This window comes from Egretta garzetta, unplaced genomic scaffold (assembly GCF_000687185.1).
Source record: "Egretta garzetta isolate BGI_Z169 unplaced genomic scaffold, ASM68718v1 scaffold330, whole genome shotgun sequence".
NCBI classification, from domain to species: domain Eukaryota; kingdom Metazoa; phylum Chordata; class Aves; order Pelecaniformes; family Ardeidae; genus Egretta; species Egretta garzetta.
In genome coordinates, this window is record NW_009258275.1 from 180413 (window position 1) to 192208 (window position 11796).

Below are 11796 nucleotides of genomic sequence, written 5' to 3' on the forward strand. Positions count from 1 at the left end.
TTATCAGTGTCGGACAGCGACTGTGCTTTCATTCTCATCAAACTGGCCCCTGTTGGAAAGCAGCTTTATGCAAAAGGAAAAGAAAAACAGATGGAACGTGCAAGCTTGCAGTAATATGTGGCTTTATGTCCCTGTTAGAAGCTGATGAGTTTAAGACTTAGTCCATTGTGTGCGTACATTCGGACCCACCTCCAGCATTACTCCTCTCTAAACAAAGTGACCTGTTCATCTCAACTTCACAAAAAAATGAGAGTTTAAAAACTTTAAACAGACCCCGCTGAGAACAGGTATTGCAGAACGTACACTGCTGGCAGTGGAAGTGTGTAGAAGTTCTGACATTCCGATGGCAGACCTGCTGGAGCTAGATGCTTTGCATGATGCTTTTCCTCAGGTGACAGCCAGCACTGCTTTACAGAGTTCTTACTGCACACCCCTGCTGCCCAGAACACAGGGCTTTCTTCTCTTTGCCTTCTGCAAGTCTGTTAGGTCTCAGTTCAGTGGCCAGGGCATTTTAGGCATTTTGCATCCTTCTAGGTTTTTTGTTTTTCTTCATGTTTCTCCATAATTTAAAATAGAAAGGTTAAAACTGTGCTACTGCTAGCCTAGCACAGATGGGGAGGCTTCTCGGGAACTAGTTTGCTGCGGGATTTATAAAGACTCTCTTATGTACTATGAGCATTACTTGGAGCAGGAATTGTGATCCATACTCTGGAATGATGAGTTGGGTAAATAGTTTTTCATATATATCTATTACCGCTCCTCTTTTGGCTGGTTTTGAGTCTCCTGTTAAGGAACTCTGAATGCCTGTGAGCTTTGGGCAGCAATATGAATACATGAGGTACAAAGTTGCCCTAAAAAACTATTAAGACAGCCGTTACCATTTGAAAACTTAGTTGCTGTTTTACACTGAAAAAGCTTGTCTGATGAATTAATCTTTTTTTTTTTTTTTCTCCAAGCTTATGAAGATAGAAAAGAGCTAAAAATAGCCTACATACTTTATTCCTGGTAATTTAAAAGCAGTCAAAAGGATCATTTTTGCTGCTTCTCCCTCGCTTTGTTTGGGATTTATTTATTTTTTTTTTTTTTTACACGTCCAACAATCTAGAGCAGCAAAGCACACCTTACTTCTATTTATGTGGCAATCTGTATCTAATGCAGCGACGCCGGTCTTTTCAGGCTGCTGTGCTACTTCGCAAGACACGTAAGTGCCCACCAGCCCTGATTCAATCGTGTATACTCTTAACGTAACGAGGACGCTTGGGTTGCTTTACATCTCGGCTCGCAATCGCAACCGGTACAAGCTCTAAAGCTCAAGTGCAAGCCAGACCGGGTGTATCTGGATGGTTGATGAGAAATGGCAGTTTTCAGCAGTAAAATAGGAAGGGCAAGTCTAGAACACCAATTACAGCAGCCTTGAAATCACAGCATTAGAAGTTGCAGTCGATACGACAAGCAACCGTATTCAACAGTTTCATAGCAGCGGAGGAAATTAGCAATACTGATTGCTAGCAAACACTTCTGTCCCTTGATTTCAGCAATATTCCAAAGATAAGGAGCAATAAATCAGGGTGTTGGCTCTTAGTAGATTAAAAAAATGATCTTTTCTCCTGGAAAAAGGAAACTGCACTTTGAAACAGCAGAAGTACTTCTATGATGTATAAAGAACTAAAATATTAGGAAAATGATGGGAACTGGGAAGTCGTTTTTTGGATCGTGCGTGTTATGTAGAGATGCCTCGCTTTGTTGATTAGCTGGGATATCAAGAGAAATCTGACTCTGTTAGTAGTTCAGCCCGTCATCTTGAGACATTTTATCAGAACGCAGCGAACATCCAGTGGACTCAGACAATGGTAGTGTTACTATTCAAATAAGCTCAAGGCACTTTGTTTCTTAAATCATTGCCTTTGATAACAGTAGCTTCCCATCAACCGCTTCTGGGGCTCCCCTGCTTGGAAACGTTGGTAGTGAAATGTATAGAATTAAGCATCTCCCCTGGAAAATTTACCTACGTGTCAGGCTGTGGAATACAGCCTGGAGAAGTCTGTTTGAAATGTCTGTTTCAGAGCTGCGACGTTGGCAAAATTACTACCTAACAGAATAAATGCTTCTCTAATGCAGCTATGCTTCGGACTGCGCAACGTTAGCAGACCAGCTTTGGGTAGCGTAATTTTGGTACAAAACACAACTCCCAGCAGGAGCCAGCCATTGCCATAGAGGGAGGGGGAAGTTAAAGGGCCTGCGGTGGGTTATTTGCATAACGGACAGGAGGTGCAACGTAGATCTCGTTAAGAGGAATTTTGTCAGTTTTTGTCCTTCATCTGCTCTCTTAATCACTGTTCAGCCCTCAACTCCAAGCTTTGGTGCTGTACCCTCGAGTGAACACGCTCATAGAAAAGCAAGTAAGCGCTGGAAGAAAGGACTTCCTGCAGGCTGGCTTTGCGAACGGTGTCATCTGAAATCCACAGCCACTGACTGCTGACGGAGAGCGGGGTCTTAGGAGAAGGTGGAGAGCGGCGGTAAGTCACAAAGTGTCCAGAATGCATGTCTCCGTGATGAACTACGACTGCCATCAGACGGTAAAGGTATACAGGGGAACTGAAGGGCAAAGGAGAAAAAGGAAGGGGTCAGCAGTCCTCGTGGATCACGCACGTACCAGAAGCAGCCCCACTTGCCTCGTCTTCAGTTGCAGTTTCTTTTTAGAGCAAATAGATGGCTCTGTAAGAGCCATACTGCTTTGCAGTTACTTTTCAGTATAGCAAGTCTTCACCGTGGCGCTGCCTTACTCTATTCTTGGGAAAACAGAACCATTTATTTTAAAAATTTATGCTACAGAGGGCTGCTACGTTTTGTACAGCGTAACTGACTGAACTTTGCAACGGTGTTTTCCGTCAAACCCACCAATGTGCTGGTATTTAGTCCTTAAAGCACTGCTACTGGACAGAAAAGCTATTCTAGAAGAACGTGCTTTTAACTGAAAAGTAAAATTGCAGCAGGTAACCCACAGATAACAATGGCCACGCTTTCAAGGACTTGCTCTACAACTGTCTTCATAGCAAACATTTGGCACAAAATGCTTCCAGGCTTCTTATTTAACACACTGATTGTGGGAATTGTCTTCCCCGTGGGGAAAATAGCAATGGCAGATAGAAGAAGTGGTGTAGAACTAACTATGCATTGGTCACCAGCATGAAAGGAAGTGAATGTTCTCAAAGGCCAGGAAAACAGATTATCAGGAGAAGCATCAAGGCCGATTTACTAAGTAGAATCATGGCAGCTGCAACTGAAATCAAGCTTGTTAAATATAATGTTTGGAAAGAATCTGTAAGAGATCTATGGATTTCTTGAAATAATTTTAAAATCAGAGTAAGAGGGAAAAAATGAAAGGGGTAGAGGAAAACAGCAAGATGATGATTATGGCTATTCAGAAGGATGATTTACTGCACCACCAACCAGAGAAAGATTTTGAGTTTTGCTTGTAATATGTTCTACTCCCTTTTCTAGGAGAGAAATGGACCCAGAAGACAACCACTAAAAATTGGCCAAAAGAAAAGCAAAAAAATTCTGCACAGGAGCTAGGCTAGATGGTAAATTCTGTGACTATGCAGTCTCATAGTAAAGACAGAATAAATGAAAACATAATTTGAAGGGACAGAATTTACAAAATAGGGTACAAATCTCTAACTTACCTGCATTCAGGGAATGCAGCAAGTGAAAAAGTTCCCGAGGACATTAAAAATGAAGAGGAGCAGGCACCGTTCATAAAGAGCGGCTTAGTCCCAGACGGCTGTTCTGCATCTGCAAGAGAAAGCAGGCATGCAGTCATTCAACTTAAACGCTGCTGTTAATACTGCTGACAGTGCTTCTGTTCCTGCAGCACCTTTCATCACAGAATATGAAGGTATTTTACTTCTTTTAATTCATTACATACCACAGTCCCTTAAGAGATGCAGAGGAGTAGAATATCCAAAGACAGGGGTAGTTGTTTTTACATGACACAAACAGGAAAATGACCACGCTTACAAAATCCCAACAAAACAGAATATTGAGCTGCACAAATGACAGACCTACTACAGCTAGATTTTCTAATTGTTTTTTAAGAAGTCGCCATTCCCAGCATTCCTTCTATGCTTGTCCTGAAGCCTTAGAAGAGATTGCTAACAAGATAATCCCTAGGTCTTCCCGAGTTCCTTCAGACATAAACATGTGAGTTCTGTGCTATCTGGGATTTTTCTTTTTTGTTTCTTTGTAAGTTTTGTTAGTATTTAGTAGGATCAAAATAAATTATCAAAGCTGAACTGTAAACTTGGAACAGGGTCAGGGTATCTTAATGCTTGCTGGGAAAGGGCTTTCCACCTGTCCTCTTTGCACAGATCCAATAAAGCTACTGCTCTTATGTTTGTTCTGCAGATTAGAATGTTTTATCACTGAAACTCAGAAATACCGATAGATTTTATTTTCAAAATAAGTACCTGAAGGTTTTACTGCTATCCCATCCTTTGTTCCAGGTGTTATCTCTTCAGAGTTTTTCTGATTCAGTTCATTCTGGCTTGATTTATGAACAGGAATGCGGTATTTGTAGATGTCCATGATCAGGAACTCATTGAACTGCACGTGTTCGTGACGTTTCAGAGGAGTGCCTTGGTTTGACCAGCTCAGTCTTTGCAGATGGATGCACAAACACTGAGGGAGCTTCAGCAATATCCCATAGCAAAGGAGAGTCAAAATACATTTTAAATGAAGAGAAACAGCTATTCAAGTGAAAAGCACGCTAACCAAACTGGTAGGTCTAGTGGATAAGGAAATCCATCACTGAACTCTTCCCTTATGGGCTTCTATAGCTGCGTGTAAGCTTACTGGCAGTAGTATCCCTAAGACATGAAGCTAACTCACAACTCTTGAGATTTCTGCTAATGCTGCTACTTGCTCGCTCCCTAGGCAGCAGGATAGCTAGCTAACGTTAACAGTTTTCTCCAAATGGAAGAAAAATCAGTCAAAATACATGCGTGTTCCTAAAAAGCCCACCTGTCAATCTCATTCAGCTTGTTGATCTGTGAGGTCGAAGTGAGGATTGGAATTTGTTGGAGCGAGTTGTTGTGAGACATTTGCTAATACTCAGTAAGTAATGTCTTTGCACGGTGAGAGTACCAGGGGGGAAAAAGGTCAAGCAGTTATAAATATCTGACATTCGAAGTCATGCCAGGGTTAACCTCTATCAAGAAGTATATGTTATTATTAATGGCACCTGAGGCTCTTAATTACAGACCTTGTTGTCCTCTGCACTATACGATCACAGAGCAAAACATTCTAAAAGCTTCTAACATAAACTACACCTGATGTTTAGCACCATGTTCACTTGTTAAAACCAGCTGTGTTCAGAACATTTTAATTTCTTTGAAACATGCAATCACTGAAGATCCTACACTGGGCTGAAGATCCTACACTGGAAACAAGGAAATCAAGAATTAATGTAAGACGTATGAGCTGCCACTGAGCCAAACTCACATTAAAGTGTTTTGCTGATTAACAGTAGAATACTCACATTCTTTAAGGTATAGTTTGATGTTTTGCTGAATTGAGGCCTCAGTGCCTATAAATATTTGACAAACGAGCTTGCGTTTTTAAGTAAAACATTCAAGTGCTCTAATATCAAGAAATGGACATCAAGCAAAGAGATCAAAAAAAAGAAATTACTGTATAATAGGATTTAAAAATAGATTTGGAGGGTTAGCTTGCCTCACCTTTCCTAACTTTAATTGCTTAACGAATGTTGTTCTCTGGTTTTCTATGCTCTGTCCATTCAGAGTCCCTTCTGCCTGAATCTGAAATCAAAGGGAAAAAAAATAAAGCCATTTGAGCACCTGCTGTATGATTACACATAACAGTGCAGGTCTGCACACTGCAGACAAAAGCAATTGTCTGTCTAGAACTACGCTCACCACATTAATTATACCTATAGTTTCCTAGGAACTTTCTTAAGAATTGCTGGCCTATCCTAACAGATCAGAATTCTAAACCAAAGTCAAGCAGAAACGAGCGTTTACAGAACGAGCCCAGCCTCCAGGTTTACGTGTAGTCACTTGCCATTTCTGGTGGGTTTCAAACAAGCCACTTTGGCTCTGTGCTATCATCAAATTACAGGCAACTGTAAAATACTGTTTAAAATACCGGAACAAAAAAATCATCCCAAATATTATCTAAATAATACCTGGTAATTACAGAATACAAAATTGGTAAATTTTGTAATATTAGGAATAAATAAAGCTTCACAATATTCTGTAAGATAAGAACTCAATTTTAAATATAAGAAGTCCCAGGCAGGCTAGAGGCTTTCCTGAAGTCATAAAACAAGGAGTAGAAAATGGAAGCCATAATTCTGTCAGCAGGCTTAAAACTGAGCTAGAAGGTTACATAAATTAAAACAACATACTTTAGTGCAGTTGTCACACACAACATCCTTTACAGATTCAGAGGAGATGAAATGATGGAGGCAGTGGTCCAGCGTCATGGGACGACCCTTAGTAAGAAAAACCAAAATTATCCGCAGTAATTTTAGGGTGCATACCACTTAATTTTGTGAAAGGATTTTTCATCGTTTCTTCCATAGAAACTACGGAATTGCAGACTTACTTCTTGAGAAAACTGACTAAATGGCTTTGCCTACAGAACACTGATAACGTAACGACGGGGAATCTCCCTTAGCCTGGATTAAACATGGAAAACTGCAGCCTGTAGATAAGAACAATAGCTATGACTTCCTGCGTGACTCCTTTAGTGGGGTTTTAAACACCAGATTCCTGGCCCTGTTACTGTTTTTCTCTGAAGTTCCAGCACTTCATGGGTCTCTTTATGCACTCTGACTCCCTACACAGGAGAAATACAGCATTTAGTTGCATTTAGGCACTCCTTCCTATCCTTCCTCATAGACTGTACTACACAGTGCCAAGTCTGAAGGGCACAATCTTCAATGATGGTGTAAAATAAAACACAAATAGCAGAAGATGTGTCCAAATCCCAATCCTCGCTGTCCAGGAGCGTGTTCTGTAGGTACAAGTCAGAGTCCCCCATGAGTGCAAGTAGTTGCTACTTGTCTGGAAAGACAAATCGCTAGCAGGCACTAAGTAACAAACCATCATAGTTCAAAAATGTCCTGCATGTTTTGCCCCCAGAATCTACAATGTTTTGTCATTTGAGTTTTTCAGAGAGCCAAAACCAAACGGAAACACTTTCCACTTGAAATCACTTGTTCGAAAAGTCTGCATTGGGTCACTTGTGGACCTGAAGGTCACCTTCCAAGACTGTCAGAAACAGCTCTTGGGATACGATCTGGTCTGTTCGAATTACGCAGAAAGGACCAAGTACTCCACCAGGAGAAACAAAACACTACTGGTGTCAGCAAAGTTACGCTTGTTGTACTAATTGGTAATTTGCACTGATGCATTAGTGGTAAGGTACTGTATTAACACAGCAGGATCATTTATAAAAAGGCAAGAAAATAAACTGTAGCTACTCATTTACGCTTAGGCTGTAGTGTCTTACAAAGGCTGGATCACGCCTCAGTGCCAGGATACGTACCCACACAACTGCTGGGATACTCAGTGAGAGACTGTCAAAGGTATCATACCTCACAGGGCTCTGCAAGAAAATATTGCACGTATCCAGTCAGCTAAAATTTATGACAGTCCAAAACCAAACCCCAGCCTCACAAGAGATGAACGTATGCCTCTGCTGTCCACAATTACCGGGTGGAATTGGGTCGCAGCACTAGGGAGCACCGGGTACACAAGGTGCTACTTGGCCTCTTCCTGAAAAAAAAGCTCGCTTAAATTTGTTTGCAAGCTTTTGAAAAGTAAAAGTACTAAACGTACTCTTAGAGTTTGAGCTACGAATGAGATTTACCTCCTGTATTTTTTCTTTATCCAGGTTATCTTCATGTCCTGACTCTGGATAACTGGACTGCAACTTAAATTTGGCTTTGCACGTGCAATCTCAGTACTGCATGCTGGATGAATAGCTCGTCCTAAAACGCTACCCACGTGAGTGGATTTTCAGTATACGATAGCTGCGGTACTGAATACTAAATACAGTAAGACAGCTATGATTCTGTCTGATAAAACAGCTGTTACCCCCACAAAGCGGATCACGCTTAATTTTCTTCACTATATTTAGTGATACATTCCTGTTCATCACCAACGCCATAATAAGTACCTGAAAAAGTAACAGTCTGAGCTATCAGTCCTGCAAACCTTTGGAGCTTAAACCAGCAATGTCGGGAACAAGGGATGACGGTTTCAGAATCAGCTCTGACTGTTGGACACACTTTTTCACGTATCTCTATTACCAGACAGACATTCTCATACCTGGTGTTCACAGTGTTTGCAAACCATGTTGCTGGTCAGCCTTCCGTGAAAAGGATGCTGAGATTTCCAGTGATTTGACACAGGGGGAAGACACCCTGAAACACAGAGTTGAAATTGTCCTTTTATTTTCAATACATCTCTCTTCGTCTCTGCAATTCCACATTTTTGGCCCATAGTAACAAAATTAACTACTCTAAAACATGTTCTGTCCCACTGAAAAATAATTCATGAGGTTTTTACAGCTGGAGAGAGATATTTCAGTCCAATACAGACAAAGATCAATTAATATTATCCCCTTAATAAGCAGAGGGACTACACTATGAATAGTCGTATTTCAGAATGGAAAAAAGCATACCTCTTGTTCTGCAGCTTATTTGCTTTTGGGTTATTTCTGGCTGCTACAGAGGAAGATAAAAGATTTCATTAACCCTACCTTAGAAACCATTAAGTATTAAATATGTTCTTATTTCATCCCTAATACCATTTTCTGACATTAGAACAATTGTGGGAGTTTTAGAGTCTCTTTATTTGAGGAAGGCCAAACAACCTGGTACGCAACAAATTTATAATTGACAAAAAGAACTCTTCTAATAAAATGGTAATTCATCTGCAGAATTCTCTGCCTCACAGTGCTAAAATAAAAGTGTAACAGATTTTATAAACCTTTTGTATAGATTGTAGACAGTGAGAGATAGAAACTTCCCGTCTGCATGACATTTGCCACTAAACTGGAGGATAAATTTCACCTGCAAATGGACTATTCCATAAACATCCATTTTGCAGTTTTCAAACCTCTTCCATGTGCCTGCTCTTACAGAGAAGAGAAGCTGCTTAGATGGACCGCTGTTCTGTGCTAGTATTTCAATCTCTATTCAGTGGATTTAGGAATGCAAAAGCCCTCATGAAAGTGGGATCGCTGTAAATTCAAATACATCTGCTTACGAAAACCATTTTTCATTCTTTAGATTGCCTGACCTATTGATTCAGCTCTGTCAGAGCACTAAAGAACAGCTTTGTAAACGTAATGAAAACGTCTTCAGTTTCTAAACAGACACTTTGTACTTGACACACTCAGGAATCTAGGCAGACCACAGAAACTTCTGATAATGAAGTAAGATTGGTAAAGAAGTCACCTCCAGCGAATGCACATCGAACAAATGCGTCACACGTGGCTGACGATCCCGTTCATCTTCTAACGAAGAGGTAAGGACATGAAACAGTTCGTGAGCATCCTATTAAATAGAGGCGTAAGACTTAGAGGAAGCGAAAACAAAAGGCAGAAAAGCATACACCAGGAGTACAGACACACATCTGGCAACATCATTGCAGTAGGAAATGGAAGGAAAAATTTCTGCTTAGAGCCCACCCTAGGTAGTAACAGCAATCATTTGTGTGTCTGCTGCAGTTTTGCCACAAAGCTTTTTCTATAAAGCTGAACTTCGTAACAGCAGACATTATTAAAAATATTCTGGGCCGTATAAGCTCAAGAGAGACTAAAACACTTGGAGAAAAAAAAAGAAAAATAAAGGCACAAATGCCTGCTTCCCTTGATTTCAAAAAAAGCATAACTGAAATCTCTGCTGTTTGCTTTGGCTCTGAAATATAAAAGATAGAACCGTATTTCATGAGTGAGATAATGGGCCGAGTTCATCGGCCAGCTGCACTTGGGGGCTGAAGATACTAAAAACAAGAATTAGAAATCTTGTATGTTACATGTAGCTAAATTTGGAAATGTCAGTGAAGCAGAGTCCATGCCTCGAAGCACCGTGGGACGTTAGCAGGGACCCATTATCTCGAGCGAATGTAGGGCTGTATCCGTTCTATTTTAATATTACTGGCGACCAGATCTGATGGTAATTAAGTGTGAGGTTTTGAAGCACCCAGGGTTTCCATGACAAATATCTAAGCAAACTGAAAACACCATTCATCAATCACGTGATGGTTTTCCTTCGCTTTTTAAAGCAAACTTTTCGCTACAGCAAAGATTTAGATTTGACACTCAGGGCTAAGAGTACCATCGCTACAGTTCTCTGTGATTCCGTATCTGAGCACTGAGGTGTGTATCGGGCAGTCTAACTTGAATTTTGTAATCACCTGCTCTTCAAATGAGGAGATCTGCCACCTGTACATCCGTAAAACTTCTAACAGGCAGCTCGCATCCAGAACATCGTCTTCTGTTCCCTCTTGACAGGATAAGGCTAGAGACATCGCATTGAAAAACGGGGGGGGGAGCCACAAAGAACGGTTAGAACACAGAGCTGTTTACTTTAGACTTTACATTACTTAAGCATCACATAATCGAGTACAACAGTTGATTTAAGGCAGGTAGCCAATGACAATCAAACTAGTATGTATTAACCATTCTCACCTGACTCAGGCTAACTGACTGCATACATTCTCATCTAAGACATACGCAAATGTAAAGGTTTCCCAACTAACTGATAGAGAGAGAACAAATACTGTCTAAAAAGACAAATTTTTACTAGTGGGCTGGGTAGAAGTCAGTATTTTACATGTTACATTTTACACAGCCTTAATGCCCCATCGTCCCTGCATCAGTTAAATGTCCATGCTTAACTGGCACAATTTTAGCACAAACAGTATCCTGAGACAGGAAAACTTCCAGCGGGTTTCCTTTAAAGCAAAGCCCGGTGAGGGAAGCCAGGGAGACCCAAGAACTTGCTTAAACATCTTGGGTGCTTCAATAGGATGTAGCTGGTGCACGAATGTAGCCCAGGGGCAAGTCTGAAACGCGTTACCAGATTGGGCTTAGGGCTTTAATATTTGCATGCAACATCACACGAGGCATCTCACTTAATACTCCATATTTGGGGTAAATTAGTAAGCTTAAATTATTTTATAATGCACTCTTTTTATTTTATCTAGAATTCCGAGTGCCCATCTACTTGTGATAGTATTTCTCCTGTTTCTTCAGTTACATTGAGTCCATATTCATATTGTTTTAACCATTAATACTCTGCGAGCAGCAAATGCACTAAAGCCTGGGGCAATGGGTTCCATAACCACATTTTCAGCACCACCGTTGCCCTCTACCTTGATTTGTTTAACCTGCTGGCAAGCGGCTTCTTTGGAGCCATGCGCTGGCTGCCCACCGCTTCTCGATCGCCAAGCGAGTCAAACAAAACCTGAATTCAGCTGTTGGCCAAGTGACAAACAGCTCTGGGGACAGGCGCAGCCGGGCCCTCGCGTTGTTTGGGCTCAGTACAGTAACTGAGAACCTTTTGCATCGCTGCCCCTCTGTGAAATTTGGTTGAGCTCTGGAGCCCTCAGCACAAGAAGGACATGGAACAGTTGGAGCGGGTCCAGAGGAGGGCCACAAAAATGATCCGAGGGTTGGAGCACCTCTCCTATGAGGACAGGCTGAGAGAGTTGGGCTTGTTCAGCCTGGAGAAGAGAAGGCTGCGGGGAGACCTGATTA

At 41.2% G+C, this 11796-nt stretch overlaps 1 protein-coding gene across 3 annotated transcripts in view; it reads right to left on the minus strand.

Annotated features, from left to right (window-relative positions):
- Window positions 1-1046: 1046 nt before the first annotated feature.
- USP30 (ubiquitin specific peptidase 30) overlaps window positions 1047-11796 on the minus strand; it is a 12164-nt gene continuing 1414 nt past the window's right edge. Inside the window, exons 3-13 of one of the 3 annotated variants that reach the window (XM_035891499.1) lie at window positions 10452-10555; window positions 9491-9589; window positions 8713-8752; window positions 8358-8452; window positions 7573-7632; window positions 6428-6514; window positions 5739-5819; window positions 5540-5587; window positions 4470-4689; window positions 3687-3795; window positions 1047-2595 (exon numbers count right to left, since the gene is read on the minus strand). In XM_035891499.1, the coding sequence (XP_035747392.1) occupies window positions 2331-2595; window positions 3687-3795; window positions 4470-4689; window positions 5540-5587; window positions 5739-5819; window positions 6428-6514; window positions 7573-7632; window positions 8358-8452; window positions 8713-8752; window positions 9491-9589; window positions 10452-10555 (1208 nt within the window). In that variant the 3' untranslated portion in view covers window positions 1047-2330. Of the gene's footprint in view, window positions 2596-3686; window positions 3796-4469; window positions 4690-5539; window positions 5588-5738; window positions 5820-6427; window positions 6515-7572; window positions 7633-8357; window positions 8453-8712; window positions 8756-9490; window positions 9590-10451; window positions 10556-11796 lie in introns of all 3 variants that reach the window. The other 2 variants (XM_035891491.1, XM_035891506.1) reach the window with 2 other exon arrangements.